At 48.0% G+C, this 16741-nt stretch overlaps 1 protein-coding gene across 4 annotated transcripts in view; it reads left to right on the top strand.

The window, feature by feature from the left end:
* Positions 1 to 16741, top strand: part of Ptprt (protein tyrosine phosphatase receptor type T) — a 1029624-nt gene that overhangs the window by 361801 nt on the left and 651082 nt on the right. For all 4 annotated transcript variants that reach the window (XM_078051815.1, XM_078051813.1, XM_078051814.1 and 1 more), the window contains exon 6: positions 6123 to 6297. In XM_078051815.1, coding sequence (XP_077907941.1) covers positions 6123 to 6297 — 175 coding nt within the window. The remainder of the gene's footprint in view (positions 1 to 6122; positions 6298 to 16741) is intronic.

Raw genomic sequence — 16741 nt, 5'->3', positions numbered from 1 at the left:
CCTCCTTCTAAGCCAGTGTCTCCACATTCTCAGCACCTTGTCTTCTGACTGATAAATGCCTTCAGTCCAATGGGAGGATTTCTCCTTCCCCTGCCTGGCCAGCTAGGACCCATGATTGACAGCATGGGCTGTCAATCTCACTTTGGATTTTGAAACAGTGATCTTACCTCCAGGTGGGATCCAATCTAGGGTTCCCTTCACGCTCTAGGCTCTCCATGGGACCCGTCTGAAGCTCATCTCCTGTCTCCTGTTTCCACCACATGGTTGCTGAGCCCCTTTCCCCACCCCATCCATCATCCCCCTTCTCTGGAGAGCACTCGATTAATTGCCGTGTCTCGGGGCTGCTCTCAGGAGGGAAATGTGTTCGGTTGCCTCGGAATCAGAAAGGCAAGATGATGATTTCACTTTAGAGCAGCAGACAGGCGGGCTTGAGAAGCTTGACACAAATGGAAGGAAGCCTGCCCCGGAATCTCAAAGGAAGAGTAAACTTGTATCAGAAAAACAGAGCCAAGAAAATTGCCCACAAGCCAGCATGGAGCATAAGGGCCGGCTCTGGTAGCCTGGTTCCCAGGCTTCCCTTATGCCTTCCTTTGTGTCCTGCTTGTCTTTAGCTCTTCTCAGGTCTCTGACTTCCCCTCACTGCCTTTCCTCATGCCTAGCACCCTGTCATTGCATCCTTGACAATTACATGCAACCTGACACCTTGGCTGGGAATCTTTTTTAAAAAAAAAATATTTTAATTAGGTCTATATGACAGCAGAATGCATTTTGATTCATTGTACACAATTGCAGCACAACCTTTCGTTTATCTGATTGTACCCAATGTAGCGCTGCAGCTCAATTCACAATAGCTAAACTGCGGAAGCAACGTAGATGCCCTTCAAGAGAGGAATGGATAAAGAAACTTGGCATTCCTGGTGGGTTCCAGTTAGGGCTTATCATTTTCAGAAAAAAAATTAAATTTGTTGCAGTACATCTGTTTCTTATGAATAATAAATTTTGTGCATGTTTATAAAAGAAAGAAACTGTGGTACATATACACAATGGAATATTACTCAGCATTAACAGAGAATAAAATTATTGGCATTTGCAGGTAAATGGATAGAGTTGGAGAATATCTAAGCAAAGTAAGCCAATCTCCAAAAACGAAAGGCCGAATGAATGTTCTCTCTGATAGGTGGATGTTGATCCATAATAGGGGGTGGGGGGGATAGAGGGATTTTTTATTTTATTTTTTATTTTTGCAGTGCTGGATTGGGAACCCAGGGCCTCCTGCATGCTAAGCAAGTGCTCTACCACTGAGCTGTACCCTTAGCTGCGGATTGGGAAACTTTCCTCTCCTACCCTGTCTCTGAGTTGGGGTACACTTCAAACTGCAGGGACTCCCTGCTTGCTCCACTCCCCACTGCCTACCCAAGCCTGCTCCATTGCTCGTGGACCTGGATTTCTGAGCCTTTACCTGTTTGTTCAAACTTCCCCTTGTTTTCTTCCTTTGCATTGTCTCTTGTACCTTTTATGTGGGGCTGGGATGATGGCTGGGACCTCTGCTTCTTGCACATCCAGTCTGCTTAAATTCCTTCTCTGTGTGGCCATAGCGATTCTGACATCTGAGCCTCTTGCCATTTGAGCATGGATTCCCTGGTCTTCTAGTATCCCACTGATATCTGTTTCTGGGGTCTGCTCACCAGCCTTGGCCTTCAGCACCTCCCTGGCCTTCTCTGCCTTGTATTAAATAGCTGCACTCACAGGCGATTCCCATCTGGGCTCATCCCTCTCAACGTAACCTCCATTTCTCCTTGCCCATGGTCCAGCACATCACTATTTCGTATCGTGACTCTGGGCCCTCCTGCTTGTCCCTGTCCTGCTGTTGCCTGCTCCCAATATGACAAGTGTGATTATCAAAAGGCCTATTTTCCAGAGATTTTATGAGACAACCTGCAATTTCCTATCCTTCAATGAGAGAAAGGCTCTTGGTTCAGGAGCTGAACTGAAAAATACGCATCATTCAGGCGATGCACTTAATCCTCTCTGGTCTTCCTAGAATCTGACATCACTAAGAAGATAAGTAATACTGGAGGCAACATCAAAATAAAATTTAGGCTAACTGTGAAAAATGAATATTTTGCACTTAACCAGTCTTTTTGTATTCGTTTCTTATTGCTACCCTAATGAATTCCACAACTTGAACCACTTAAATTTATTTCCTTAAAATTGTAGCAGTGAGAAGGGAAATAGGAGCTTCAGTGGGTGACATCAAGCTGGGACATGGGACATGTATGGCCCAGAGGTTCTGGGGAGAATATACCCTTTTACCTTCACCAGCTGGTGGAGGCTGCTTGTGTTCCTTGGCTCCTGCCCACTCCTCTGGCTTCTGGTCCAAAACTGCATCCCTCCCACCTCTCCTTAAGCCCCATACCTCTTTCTCTGACTCTCCCTCCTGCCTTGTTCTTTGAGTCATGAGGATCCTTGTGATTACACTGGATCTGGGTGGATAATCCAAAACGACCTCCCAATCTCAGGATCCTTAACTCAATCACTTCTCCAACGTCTCATTTGCCGGGTAAGTTAACATCCTCACAGGCTCCAGGAATGAGGAGGTGGCTGACTTTCAGGGGCTGTTATCCTGTCCGTCACACTTTATTTATTTATTTATTGCTAGTTTCATGGTTAATTTGGAGAGCTTCGCTAACACCAGAACGTGGCCTTCATGTGCTAAGCGCTTTACATGTCTTCTCATATGTTCTTCACAGTAACTGCACAAATTGGGCATCCTTATCAAATCCATGGTACATATGAGGAAACCAAAGCTTAGAGAAATGGAATTTCCTGCCTAAGGTTACACATACAGGGTGTTTTATCTTCATTTATTTTGTATTAGCAACCCCTGCCCTGTCTTTCCCTAGCTCTGTCCCTGTCCTCTTATGAGAGCTGAGTTGACTATAGCCTCCTGGGAACCCACATGTGACCACTGGTGGGCCAGTCACATCCAGGGGAGGTCACTTTGGATTTGGAAACAATGCACAAAAAGGAGTATTATGCTGGGTTTCAGATTTTTGTACACTGTTTTTTTTTTTTGTTTGTTTGTTTCTAAAGTTTTGTATTTCTCTTTATCCTTAACAGTCAGTGTCTTTGTGAACCTCAATGTTGTGGGTTTCCATATAGCTTATCAAGTTGCCATTTGGGTCTGAAGATTCAGTTCTCACATTAGTCCAGAAAGGTGACCTAATGCATTTTGGCACCAGATTTGCATTTTGTTCATTTGACTCTCTTCCTTAGGAGCCTCCGCTCCTCTGTGGTAGCTAGTTGTCTGTTTTCTGTTAATGAATTTGTCCACCTCCAGTTCTTGCCATCTTTGCTCATTGGGTTATTTTTTCAAGCCCGTACTCCAGGTCTTGAGATTTTGAAATGCTGATTCCGCTCTGTACCTCCAGTGCCATGGGAAATTCTCCAAATGTCCCAGTTTCTTTCTGCCATTCTTCCCTGGCTCCTTCAGGTTTCTTTCCCCACCCCCCCTTAGGACTTTTCCTTATCTTCTCCCTGCATACGCCATGTTTTGTGGAGCCCACGTGGGGGTATCACACTCAGTCTCTCCTTACTGATTTCCGGGATTTCTTGGCTGTTCACAAGCTGTGCTTCATGGGCTGATGGTTGAGTCAGGTGCAGTTTCACTTAATTAATTAATCATCCTTGACGTGGCATTCCTATCTCTATACCCTCTTTTCTTACCCTAGTCAAAAACCTGGTGGCAAATAGGTGGACCCTGGTGTCACACCTTTTGCACATATTGTCCCACCTTTGGAAATCAGAGTGCGCAAGGAGACGGGTGATGGGGCAGATTAGAGCAGCACACACGGAGTTTGGAGGGCAGGCTCCAAAGCCAGTACCCTCCATCCACCTCCCAGCTCTGCAGCTCTCCAGCTTGGCTGGGCCATTCTACACCTCTGAGCTTCAGCATCCTCAGATACGATGGCACTCAGAAGTGTGCCCACCTTAGGTGTTTGCATGAGGAGTAAATGCAAAAGCATCTAAAACCCTTTGCACATAATAGTGCGTCCTCAATATTAGCTTTAAAAAGAAAGGAAACGTGTTCATGGTGTTATAATTAAATCAGGCTGAAAAATATCCCCCAAAGCGTCCTGACTCATTCATCTGTACCTCCCACAGTGGCCTACAGTGCCTTGTCCAGAAATGGGAAAGATAGCTCCTTTGGGTGACCCATCTCTTCTGAGGCCCTCCCATCCTTTTTGTATCTGTTTTGCAAATCAAGGCGCCTTCCTGGTGTTTGCCAGAATCTCCTGGTCCTTCCTCATTGCACTCTTGTGAGAAGGGAAGTTGCCCATGGCATCTGGTGGCTTCTCCTATTTGAATCCAAGTGGCACCATCTCTTGCAAACACGGATCGAGCGTGGGGAGGCTGGATGGCCATTTCAACCTGATGACCCCTCCTTTTGCATTGCATTTCACCTGGTCATGTTAGGTAGTTTCTGGTGTGGGAGGGGGACATGGCTGCTTCTCCTACTGTCATGTCTTTTGAAACATACCATTTATTTGATTATTTTTAATGTAAGGGTGATGCATGTTTGAGGAGAATGTGAAGAAAAAAAATAAAAAGAAGGGAAATGTGACCTGCAGTCTCCGTGCCTGGCCCTGAGCAGGTCTCTGCTAGCTGCCTTCCTGTGGGGGTCGGGGCTCCTTCATGATTCCTGCCTTTATGATCACTGCTCAGGTCGGCTTCACAGCCGAGCAGGTAGCTGCACCTGCTCCTGCATCTCTGTCCTGACATGTCACTGAGGGGGTCAGGTTGAAAGATAACGTGGAGGAAAGTAGGTCATGCACATGCTGCGACTGTTGACGCCGTGCAGGAAGCCATGAAGATCACATCCGGGAAGACTCAGGGCATGGGAAGCATAAATCACCAGATTTCCCTGTGAATCCAGTTAGACAATTAAAATGCTTAGTTTCACTTGGAGGAAAAAAAATTTAAATTAAGGCCGGGAGTGGGGAAAAGGTCTTAGAGAAAAGAATTCTTGACTTGAAGTTGGAAAGCCTGGATGAGGGACTTATTTGCTCTACATATTTATTTAACCTCTTTGACATTTGAATTCTTCTGAGAAGCGCAGCAATAATACACACCTCAAACAAGACTGTGAAGATTAAAAAGGAGGCTTGTAGAAAAATACCCAGCTCAGGGTCTGGCACGTACTAGGTATTTAATAAACATTCCCTCAAATTGCTCTCACACGCGTGTGTGCCTTCCCTGTGACCATAACTTGTGACTGTGAGAGAGTCCTAGTCTAACTCACAATATTGCATCTAGATCTCAGGATGCTAAAGATGAAAGTCCATATTTATTTACCTTGATTTTTGAAGTATTTTCCAACTTGGTTCCCTTTGGGGGACTCAAATCTCCAGTGGGGGGCATTCACAGTCAAAGATGCATGGAAAGTTTGCTATCCATGAAGACCTGGATGGCTTTCAGATGGTGAGTGACAGGGGGGCTGACTTAAGATGGTGGGGAGCTGAACATGGGTTTTAAGGGAGTTGGTGCATTCCTAGGGAGACAGGGCTTTCCACTCAGAGGGAAGGACATGTGGCCAAGGGGGAGGTGTTGAGAAGGCCCTTCTCCATAGTGACAGCATGGTACAGGTGGTGCCCAGAGGTTCCAGGTAGGATGGCAGATTGCCAACTGTGGGGCTGGGTCACTCCACGTGGGCTGGGTTTTCATTATCTACCCAAACTTGTCTGTGGGGGAATACAGTGGTTTCTGCTTAAGGGATGAAGGGACGTAGGAGGGAGGAAAGCTAAAGGACTATGGCCAATGCCACATGCAGGTTGAGCAAGGAGCAGAGGCGAACGGAAGGATTTCTTCTTCCTTCTCTTCTTCTTCTGTCTTCTTCACCCTCCTCATTTTCTTCCCAGCAGGGAACTCTCTTCTGGAATCAGCTCATTAGCCAGGTATATCCTTGGATCTGATCCCTAGCACAAACCAGGGTGGAGACCGGTTGACATTAGTGGGACATGCTGGACCCCCGGCATGGGGTGAGAGGGAGTGGCCACGCTGAAGGTCACCAGGGAGCTCTGTGACGCTGATTTCTCCCGTCTTTCTTTTCCTCTGTCCTGCAGCAGTGGAATGGCAGAGACACGGCCCTCATGGTCACCCGTGTGGTCAACCACAGGCGCTTCTCAGCGACAGTCAGTGTGGCAGACACTGCCCAGCGCAGCGTCAGCAAGTACCGCTGTGTGATCCGCTCAGACGGAGGGTCCGGTGTGTCCAACTACGCGGAGCTGATCGTGAAAGGTGAGTGCCACCCGCCTGCACCTCCACCCCAAGTGGTGGGGACACTGGGCCTCTTCTGCCCTATAGCAGCCCTGTGCTGCTGAGGAGTTAAAGCCCCCCCACCATCTGCTACCTCCTTTCCCCTCAGTGGGTAGCAGAGACAGGAGTCTCCATTTGCTTCCCCCTCCCTCCACTAACACCCCACAAAGAATAACGGGCGCTATTGCCAACTCACACAATGATGCATCATTATTCAAGGTTGACTGTCGCCTCGAGGATGCATATGCGAAAGATCGTGGGATATGGAACACAGAGGACATCTCCAGCTTTGGCTTTATTTTGTACTTAAGTCGTGACGAACAGATGTCCTTGCGCTTTGGTGATATTCTATTGCCGTGTTTTTGTAGGGTTGTTACTCAGGGATTTTTTTTTTTTAAATTGAAAATTTGACCCAATGACAATATTTGGGGAGGACTTTTGAAATAAATAATCCCATACCCCACTGGCCTTGATTTGATTCTTTTCAATTGTCTTCTTCTTGCTCATCTTGAGATCTATCGTTTACATGCTTTCCATTAAAATACACGTGTTATTTTCTTTTCTGCTTCTAGAAACTGGGCATCCTGCTTATTTTTGAAGCTGTGTGTAATCTGTGCTGTTATTGCTTAATGGGCATGTAATATTACACCAAATGCACTTTCCTCTTTTTAAAATCCCCCTATTTGCAGTCATTGAGGTAATTCTGGGTGTTTTTGTTTTTTCCTTTCCTTTGGGTGCACAACAATTAACACCTCAATGCAGTTCTTCTGGAGACAACATTTTGATTCCATTGAACTAGATTCTTTCCTTAGGATAAATCCCAGAGGTAGCATTGGAAGGCCAAAGAATATGAGCATCTTTATGGATTTTTCTTTGTGTTGCAATATTGCTTTTGCAAAAAAAAAAAACAAAACAAAAACAGTTTGACAACTTACACCAGCAACAACGGCGTAGGAATGTACTTGTTTTACCAATATTATGCTCACCGATTAAAATTTCAATATAGCATAATTTAGAGAATGGAATAATGAAGCTGTTCTATTATACCAGTTGTAGGAAGAGACCTGGTGTGTTTGAAGGGAAAAAGAACATCGATCCATCCCTGGAAGGCTCTGGAGTTGGTTTTCTTAGTGGAAGCATGTGTTGGCGTAAAAACCTTGACTTGTCTTTGCTGGTCCCCGTGTGACGAGTCACCTGGCCGTTGATAGGTCACCTGGCCGGCTCCAGAACGAGGATTGCATGCTGAGTTCTCTGTTCCGGGCCATCTTGCCTCCAGATGGATATTCACCTGGCTGGTGGTGTGTCACCATTCAGGTCTCAGCATAAATGTCACGTCCTCTTCTCCCAGAAAGCTTTTCTGACTCCTCTTAGAGGTCGGCCTCTGTCACCTCACGCCGACTCCCTATTCCCCTCCGCTATGGGAGTTTCCCTTGGTTATTTTATTGTATCGCCTTTCAGGTTGTAACTGTGAGAGGAGGGGACATCATCAGTTTTGTTCTGGGTCCTCCCACTTAGCTCAGTGCCTGGCATAAATTCTGCATCTGTTGAACCCCGAGATCTGGCCAGTGGTTTCTCTCTCTTAGCCTGTACCAGCAGTCATCTCCGAAGGCTCGACTGTGGACATCTGTGGAATAATGGACGAGTGAGTGAATTATTGGCCTCAGCAGGCATTCATTTCATCACCATAATGTCACAAACACTTTAGCCAAAGATCAACAAATTAAGCCATCGTGAACGAAACAACTAGTACAAAAAAAAAATCATCTTGAAATTCTTTTACATCAAGTGCCATTAATATATAAAAGAAGCCATCATTTTGATTGCATTAGGCTCATATCTTTGCTTTTTTTTTTTTTCTGCCATAAGATTGATTTGTGAGACAGAGTGGCTTTTGCGGACCATTCAAGTACTCAGTGACTATGTCATTTCCTGAGCTGTCCCCTGCATGGCTTATAATGCCTCTTTGTTGACCACCCTCCCAGGCCAGACTGGGAGCCCCTTGAGAGAATACGGTGATATTCTCTTAGGTTTGCCACGGTCCATGAGCCCTTTTGCACATGCCTGGTAGAAAGTTGGAGACAAGAGAGTAGGGCCAAGAGAACAGGAGCTAGTGTTGCACTTGGAAGCTTTCCCACAGGCAGACGGAACCAGAAAGTGTGAGCCTTATGCTTTCCTTACGCCGCCCTCCATTCAGTGGCTGGGTGGGAGGAGGGGGAAGTCATGCCCAGAGGCTGCTGGGGCATGGGACCTGGTACGGCATCACTGCCTCGGCTTGGAGAGGTGTCCACTCGGACAGTGATTCATCCTTTGTTGGCCTTGCAAGCTGAGCCTCAGTTGAAGGGAGTGGTCAGTGCTGCCACCGGACCCAGGGGCACTGGCCAGGTCTGTCAGTATGATCCAGTGGTCATTGCTGCTCTGGACAGTCCTTGTTCCTCCAGTTTAAGGGATGTGCTGGGTGGCACTTCACATTGGGCAGGGGTGGGTTGGCGCTCTCTGTAAGCTGCTACCCAGATTTTATCATACCCGGATGAACTTCATCCTTGTTTTTGGCCTAGGATAGCACTGTTTCCAGTGCCTATTTTCCCTACATTTTCATATTCAGCTGGTGATGAGCCATGAGCTCGGTCCCTTAAATGTAGACAAGTCCCTTCACATATGTTATCTCATTTTATCTTAATTGCAGCGGTGCACGTTGGTTTTATTTCAACTCATTTTATGGATCAGAGAACCCGTACAGCCAGGTGGAGAAACAGAGGGTAGTCCTAAGGGGCAGAGCTGAGGTCCAGCTGGGTCTGGCTCATGCTATTTTGGTCATCCCTTGGAGGCTTGAGGATTGTGGCCTTGTTGGTACCTGGTGACACAATGTCATGAACAGTGTCCAAGGGGTGCAGATAACAGGCAGGGTTCATGCCAGGAGTCCCTGGGCCGCTGTAGCAAACTTGCCATTTTAATTCCTCTATTCCTGGCTAACTTCCAGGTTCCTGGAGAAATACAGTTAACCCTTCCCTGCGCGCACATGCGCATGCACACACACAGGTACGCGCACACAGTGAGAGAGCTCTAGTTAGCCAAGCAAAGCAAGAAAAGGAGGAGTAGTGCCATCCAGAAGTGGAATCACCAGAGGAGTCCTGCCACCCTGGTGTGTGTGCCCAGCACCCTTTTGAAGACAGCCGTGGAGAGCATATAGGGGAGCCTGTCTCGGGAAGAATGGTTCCTCTCCTTCCTAAGAGCTTTGGTCTTTGTGAGCCAGGAAGCCTCAGCACTTTAATATTTACCCTTGTTAAAAAAATGAAAACAAGGGGAAAACAAACATTAATCTTTTTTGAGAAAGGAGGATCATCTGGGAAAAAAAAAAAAAAAAGGATTCTCCAGGGTCAAGCAGGGTCTTAGGGGATGGGCTGTGGCCCGCATTTCCTCCTCTCGAGCGCTGATGGAATTCTGCATCTCACAGATGGTGTGGGCCGAGGGCCGGAGCCCCTGGCTGACTCTGGGGCATCACAGAAAGAAAATCATCCCTGCGTGGTTTTCCTCCACGCAGGTTTCTTCCATTGGGTTCCAATTCAGCAGAGAGAGCTCCAGGAGATGCCTGGGTTTGAATCCTGGTCCCGTCCTGTCCGGCTGTGTGACCTTGAACATGACATCAACCCCTCAGGGCCTCCACTGGCTCCTCTGGAAATGGGGATACAGGATTCCCTCCCCATTTCAGACGGGGTCCTGAAGGTTAAGTGCGACCACAGGTGTAGGAGCTCACCAAACAGTGCTTGGTGGCCAGACTCCGACGTCTTCGTCAGATAAATGGCCCACGCAGGTGGGATCTCCCAGCTAAGGAGGTAAAGAGGTGGTGGATTCTGTGGGTGGGACAGGACGTCTGGCCCAGGGGCTGTTTAGCACTTCTGAGGCCTTGGAGAAACCACTTAAGGCCTCTGCAAGGTGGGGCCTGTGCTCTCTTCCCATATAGTGATGCAAACTGCTCAGATCCTGAAAGTAAGGAAAGGGAGGGAGGAAATAGACAAATGTGGACTTGGGAACATCCTGGAGTCTTGGAAGGCAGAGTTCTCTGGGTCCCCTCCGTGGCTACCACTGACCTGTCAGGAGAGCTCATTAGATGGTCCTGCTTGTCTCCAGCCATCTGGTCACAGGGGCCAAGCCTTCCCTGGCATCATTCATTCAGAAGTCCAGCCATGCTGTGTTTGAGGTCACAGGGCCCCTCAGTGCCCAGGGGTGCCAAGAGCTGGAGGCCCCGGGACAGCTGCCCCAGCAGGTACTCGTGCTCAGCTGAGCAGCAGCGGCCCAGGCTGGGTCCCTGTCTCTCGCCACACAGGTGTGTTCATGTCTGGCTGGCTCGTGGCTCACGTGCCATTCTGGGATGGCAAAGACAGAGGATTCGGAAGCAAGGTGCCGCCTAACCTGAGTCGGGTAATATCAAATTCTCTGGGCGACAGACCGCATTGAAAGCAAATTGAAATTACTTAATTCTGAAGAGCTGTTTATGGAGTTGTGATAATGTACCTGGGTGTATGTTAGATTACTCTGTAATTGAGGTTTCGCTCAGTCGACAACCCAGCCCCTCAACCTACCTGTTCCAGGCCAGTGCTCACGAGGGTACTTATTCTCTCCCCGTTTCTGGTTTGCTGAGTGTCTTCGATTTCAAGGTGTTTTAGCTCCACTCAAGGACGTGGATATCTTTAACCAAAGTCATTCAGCTGCATCCTGATGAAAATTTTCTGATTCACAAGAGTGGTGGTGGTGGTGAGTTTTAAATGAATCCTCCAACTCCATTCAGCTACATGCCACGTGCTCATCACTCTCGTGCTAGAGGTTGGTGCACAGGAAAACTGTGCCGATCGGCAGGTCTTCTGATTGGAATTCTGTCCTGGGTCCCACTGAGGCACTTTGGTAGGGTCGGTTGTAGGCCTTGTAGGACTGAAGTTCAACCTCAGGCCTGGCTCCAGCTGCCTGTATGAGTTCAGCTGAGGATGCATTTCCTCTCCATCTCACTTTCCTCATCTGTACAATGGGATGGACCTTGCTAACTGGTCCTAGGACAGGGAGACAGTTGACATATGCGTAGATCCTAGTACCAGGTAAGCACCCACAAAAAACATATCTGTAGATACCAACAATCATATTTTTACTAGTATTAAGGTATATCGCCCAAAGACAGTGTCCATTTTTTTTTTTTTTTGGTCCTGGCTTAAAGAAACATGGTCCCATTCTGTGAAAATTGACATCACCTTAAGCCATTTCTCTGCTGAAAGAGGACTGAGGCTGTCTAATCCAGCCCATTGGCTGAGTTCAGGTGCAGAAATGCTTTGCTTACATTTCAGAGTCTTTTCTTGTTTCCTTTTCTTTTTTTCCCAAATCTTCTGTTTCAACTTGGAAAATCTAAAGCTGGGTCAGGTTGGGCCACAGGAGCCTGCTTCCTGGGGGACAGCAGGGAATGCACCTGCTCCACAGATGACCACTGTTCTAACTTGGCCTGCTTTGCTCACTCATGAGTCTGGTTCCTTCGTGATTTGAAGGATGCAGTGGCCTGAAAGTCTGACTCCCTCCTTCTGTATTCACTTGCTTCCTAAGGGTGTGTTGAAGCCACCCCCATGTCAGGTGCGTGATAAGCTATAGCTGTAGCAGGAGGACAAGGGCAAACCTATACTGCCCGGCCATGGGGTTGTCAGGCTCCTGCCACACTAGCTTACTCACCTTAACGGTAACCCTATGATGTAGCATCTCCCTCCCACAAATGAGGGCTTGGAGACCCAGAGAGGCCGAGGAGCTTTCCTAAGGCCACACAGCTTACAAGTGGCAGAGCTAGGCCTGCCCCTCTCTCCTCCTATTCCTATGTCTCACAAAAAGATCCAGTATGGTCGGTTCTGCAGTTGATGTGAGCAGAGGAAATACAGAGGATGGAACAGCTGATGCACCTGGAAAAGTCTGGAAGGGCTTATGAGTGGTTTCATCTGAGCCGGATCCTGTGACCTGGGAAGACTCATGAGTAGGGACAGCATGGGAAGCCATCGCCAGGCAGCTGCTGGGGTCAAATGGACGCTCTGTATTTGGAAAAGGAGTGATGATAAGGGGGACAGGGGGTTGAGTGGGACTTCAAAAGCAGACTAAGAAGGGGTTTAAATGTGAGATATTTAGGATGTAGAGAGGCATCCAGTAAAGGGGGCCTTTTCAAGCCACTGTCCACTGTGGGCATCTGAACTTGGTCCTCCTGAGGATCTCTGGGATATGAGGAAGTTGGAGTACTTATTACTGCCCCATCGCCCAGCCCAGTCACTGGTTGAAGGATGTCCCTGGGATGCTGATTTCCTAGCATGACCGTCTTATTGCAGATGGCACAGGGGGCCTCTCTTAGGGCTTTGTAGAAAGTCTATGGCCACTGAAATTGAGATAGGACAGTTGGAACTTGGCCTCCGTGCACCCACACAGGAAGGCCTAAGAGACGGGGGCAGGACACAACCTCCTACTACAGGGGCCCTGCAGCATCCATGGCCTTCCGGGAGATAAGGCTTCTGACCACTGCCTCCTCAGAGCAGCTGTGAGGCCAGGCACATGTGGGAGAGGCAAAACCAGCAGCCACCATGAGCACTGTGCTTGGACGGCCACTGGGGTACTCGGAAACTCCCTCTGAATGGGATTCCTGTTCTGCTTGTCCTCAGAAGCCACAGGGACTGGGGGACTACATAGCTCAGTGGTCAGAGAACAGGATCGGGGCAGAAGAGCTGGGCTGGCCTTGGACCTCTGCCCTATACAATCACCACCTCCCAAGTCCATGTAGGTGCCACCTTCCACCACCCTGGACCAGAGGTTGGCACACTCAGTCCAGGCCATGATGGTCAATATCCTCAGCTTTGTGGCTCTAATGGCCTCCACTGCACCTACTTACTTAGCTCTGCTCTTGTAGCAAAAGCAGCCATAGGAATAGGCAGTGAAGATGTGCAGCCGTGTGCAGACAGGCCCAGGACTGGGTTTGGCCCACAGCCCCAGTGTACTGATCACTGCGTGGATCAAGCCCCGTCTTCTCAGCTGCGTGACTGGTCCAGCTTCTCCCTGCTCCAGTTTGTCCCACCGAGGTCTGTTCTCTATGCAACAGCCTGAGTGACAGTTTGAAAGTAATTTAAGTTGTGGCATTCTCCAATAGTTTCTGTCACTCTCAGAACCAAATCTTACCGTGGACTTTAGATCTGGCTTCTCTCTTCTCTTTGATTCCTGGCCTCTAGGCCTGTATTTGTCCTCTCCCTTCTCTAGCCACACTGGTTCATTTCCTGCTTTTTGAACCCCATTGAGCTTGTTCTGACCTCGGGACCTTTGCACTTTCTCTTTTTCTCTTTGCCTGAAATGTTTTTCTTCTAGAAAACTATGTGACTCCTTTGTATTGTTCACTCTGGTCTGTACTCTGACATCAGCTTTTTGGAGAGTCCTCCCCTGGTCACTTATCCAAAAGAACATCCACCCCTATTTCCAACCCTACACCTTGGAATTCTGTGACTCTGTACTATACTTTGGTTTCATTTTTATTTGTTGGTGCATGTGTGAGTGAAGCTTTTCATCACTACAATGAAATATCTCAGCTAATAAGTTATAAAGTCAAAAAAAGGTTATTTTGGCTCATAGTTTTGGAAATTGCAGTTCAAGATCAGGAAGGTGTGTTGCTTGGGCTCTCTGGTGGGTGTACTAGATGGCAGTGGTGGGGAGCACAGGTGAAGCAAACTGTTCACGTCATAACCAGGAAGAAGAAGAGGAAGAGGGAGAGGGTAGTGTCCACATTCCCTTTCAAAGGCATGGCCCCCAGGACCTAAGGACCTGCCTCAGGCCCCACCCCCTAAGATTCCCACCTCCTCCCCAAAGTGCCACCCTGGGCCCTTGGGAGGACATCCCACATCTGAACTGGAGCAGTGCCTGGCTTGTGTCTCCTGCTAGAACACAGCTCCCATAGGGAGGAGCCTGTACATCTGGCTCCTTCTAGTCCACAGCCACCAGGGGGTACCTGGCATGGAGATGTCACTTGAGGGGCCCTGTGTCCATGGAGAGCCTGCAGGTCCTCCCTCCACAGCGTGCACCCACGTTGGAAACCCCTCACTATTCTCTCCTTTGTATTAAATTTTTTCCTTTGAATTAAATATATTCCTGATTGACACGTGATAACTACATTTTTATGGCGTGTAGCGTGATATTCGAATGTTTTCACCATGCAGTGTTTAAGGTGATGGATATGCTTATTACCTTAATTGATCAGTTCCCGTTCCTCCCTTCCTAAGTCTCTCATTACTGTCTGAGCTCTGGTTTTCCTCCTGCCTCTGAGGAAGTTCTGTCTCCTTCACAGCTGCCTCTTGCTGTATGTTTCTGGTAGCGTGTTTCTTCCTTCATTCTCTTCTCCCGACTTGTGGGTGCTGTCAGTTTGTCCTTCCCTGTTCTATGACCTTCCTTTGACCTACTTTGGTTGTAATTTGGGATTTCGGTCCACCTGCCCAAGCCATCATGTGGCCATGAGGATCATCTCTTTCTGGGCCTTCCTTAGTCCTTTTATGGGAAGGTTGGCCTCATGGTGACCCTACCTCTTTTCCCAAGAGTCCTGCCCCAACCCCTGTCTGAAAGTTTGACCGTTTTCACAGCAGCTCAGCCACCTCCCACTGCTCTTCATGCTTGACCTTGGCTTTCAGAGCAGAGAAACCTTGGCATCGTCTCAGCAGGATTCATTATCTGTAGGAACGCATCCTAATGCTTGGGTTCCCCCTTTTTTTTTGACAGTTGTAACTTTTATTAATGAGTTGGATCACTTTTGCCGTAACTGAAACGATCGCAGATTATAAACCATTGGTCTTGTTTTCAAATCCTTGCTCTGCCCTACATTAGCCATATGAGTTAGGAAAATATTCCACAACTTCCTAATTATGAACCAGAACAAAATGATGTCAACTGCCCTCGATTTGGGAGAGGGGCCACAGGTATGGAAATTCTAGACTAACAAAGTTCCCTGTGAGTTTGAATGTCTTTATCGCTCTCTGTCATCCCCACATTTACCAGCTGCCCCACCTTAGCCTCTGACTACCTCACTTTTCAATAACGACCCCCCTCCCCTCTTTGCTTGGGAAGAGAGAAATGACAGATGGGAGAAAAGTGAGAAACCTAACTTGAACATATGTGTGTGGGGGAAGCGAACCGGGATATATCTATGTATATTGTACTCTATACAGGCACAAAGACCAGCTTATTTTTAAAGAAGCGTAAATGTGGATAAATAAAACCTGACAAGTATTGGTTTCCTTGAATTATTTTGACTACTTCATCAGCTGCATGCTGATGTGTTGCATTAACAGTTTTAACGCATTTGGAAATTAAATCAACGGCAATTGCATTAAATCCTCATTCATTTGGAACATTACCCTCCTGTGTTCAAATGGAAGAATGATCTGGGTCTGTGCAATGAGCTGCTGTGGCTGCAGTGAGCCACCATTTGTGGATCATTCCTCTCACACCCGGCACTGCTCCGGCTGTCTGCACCTGAGCTCCTATGTAGTCTGCATCAACAGTTCTTGGTTGCAGATGAGGATGCTGAAGCCCAGTTACTGGGTTTTGTCAAGAATCACACGGTCCAGGCCTCCCCTCTTCCTACTCCCAAGGGACACTATTTTCTGAGGCTCCTGGTGCTAATTTTCCATGATGTTTTCTTCTGTGGCAGATGTACATGGAATATTGTCTTTAAGAACCTAAGTTTCAGGCTCAGCTAAGCCACAGGCTCCTTCTTTGGAAGGACATTCCGGTCACTGCCTCTGACCCCTCACTGGAGCCCAATTCACCTCTGAAACTTGGAACCTCTGTCTCCACCAGGGCCTCGGAATTGAAGGCCATTCCCCTGGCCCCAGAGGACACGTGGCAATGTCTGGAGACAGTTTTGATGGCCCTAACAGGGGCTCAAGAGATGCTCCTAGACATCCTACCGTACACAGCTCGGCCTGCAGCAGTGAAGAATGATCCAGCCCCAGAGGCCATTTTCTCTGAAACTGAGAAGCCCTGGCCCAGACAACCCCTTGGGGACACCTCTTTATCCTGGTGCCCTAGTGTTCTGCTGTCCTGTGGCCTTCTGGACAAGTGTAGCCTGAGATGTGGGAGGAGGGCAGAGCTGATGATGTGGCTCTAAAGTGATTCAGCTTGTCCGAGCTCAGTCTCCCTATCTGGAAAGCTGACATTTGACTTCTGGTTTATTCTCAATGATGACCTGGGTCTTTCCTCTTCCATTTTCCCACTCTCTGGGGAGATCTAGAGAAAAAAAAAAAGTGGACTAATTCTCCAGTGCTGAAATTTGTGAGAAACACCCATTAAGTGTCAGGCCAGCAGAGATTCGCCCACCAAACATGCCTGCCTCTGAGTATCAGGCTGCTCCTTGTAACCCAGGACTACATTTCCCAGCCTGCTTTCTTCTCAC

The sequence above is a fragment of the Ictidomys tridecemlineatus genome, chromosome 5 (assembly GCF_052094955.1).
Source record: "Ictidomys tridecemlineatus isolate mIctTri1 chromosome 5, mIctTri1.hap1, whole genome shotgun sequence".
NCBI lineage: Eukaryota > Metazoa > Chordata > Mammalia > Rodentia > Sciuridae > Ictidomys > Ictidomys tridecemlineatus.
Note: the sequence above shows the minus strand (reverse complement) of the source record. Positions and strands in the feature narration are given on the sequence as shown.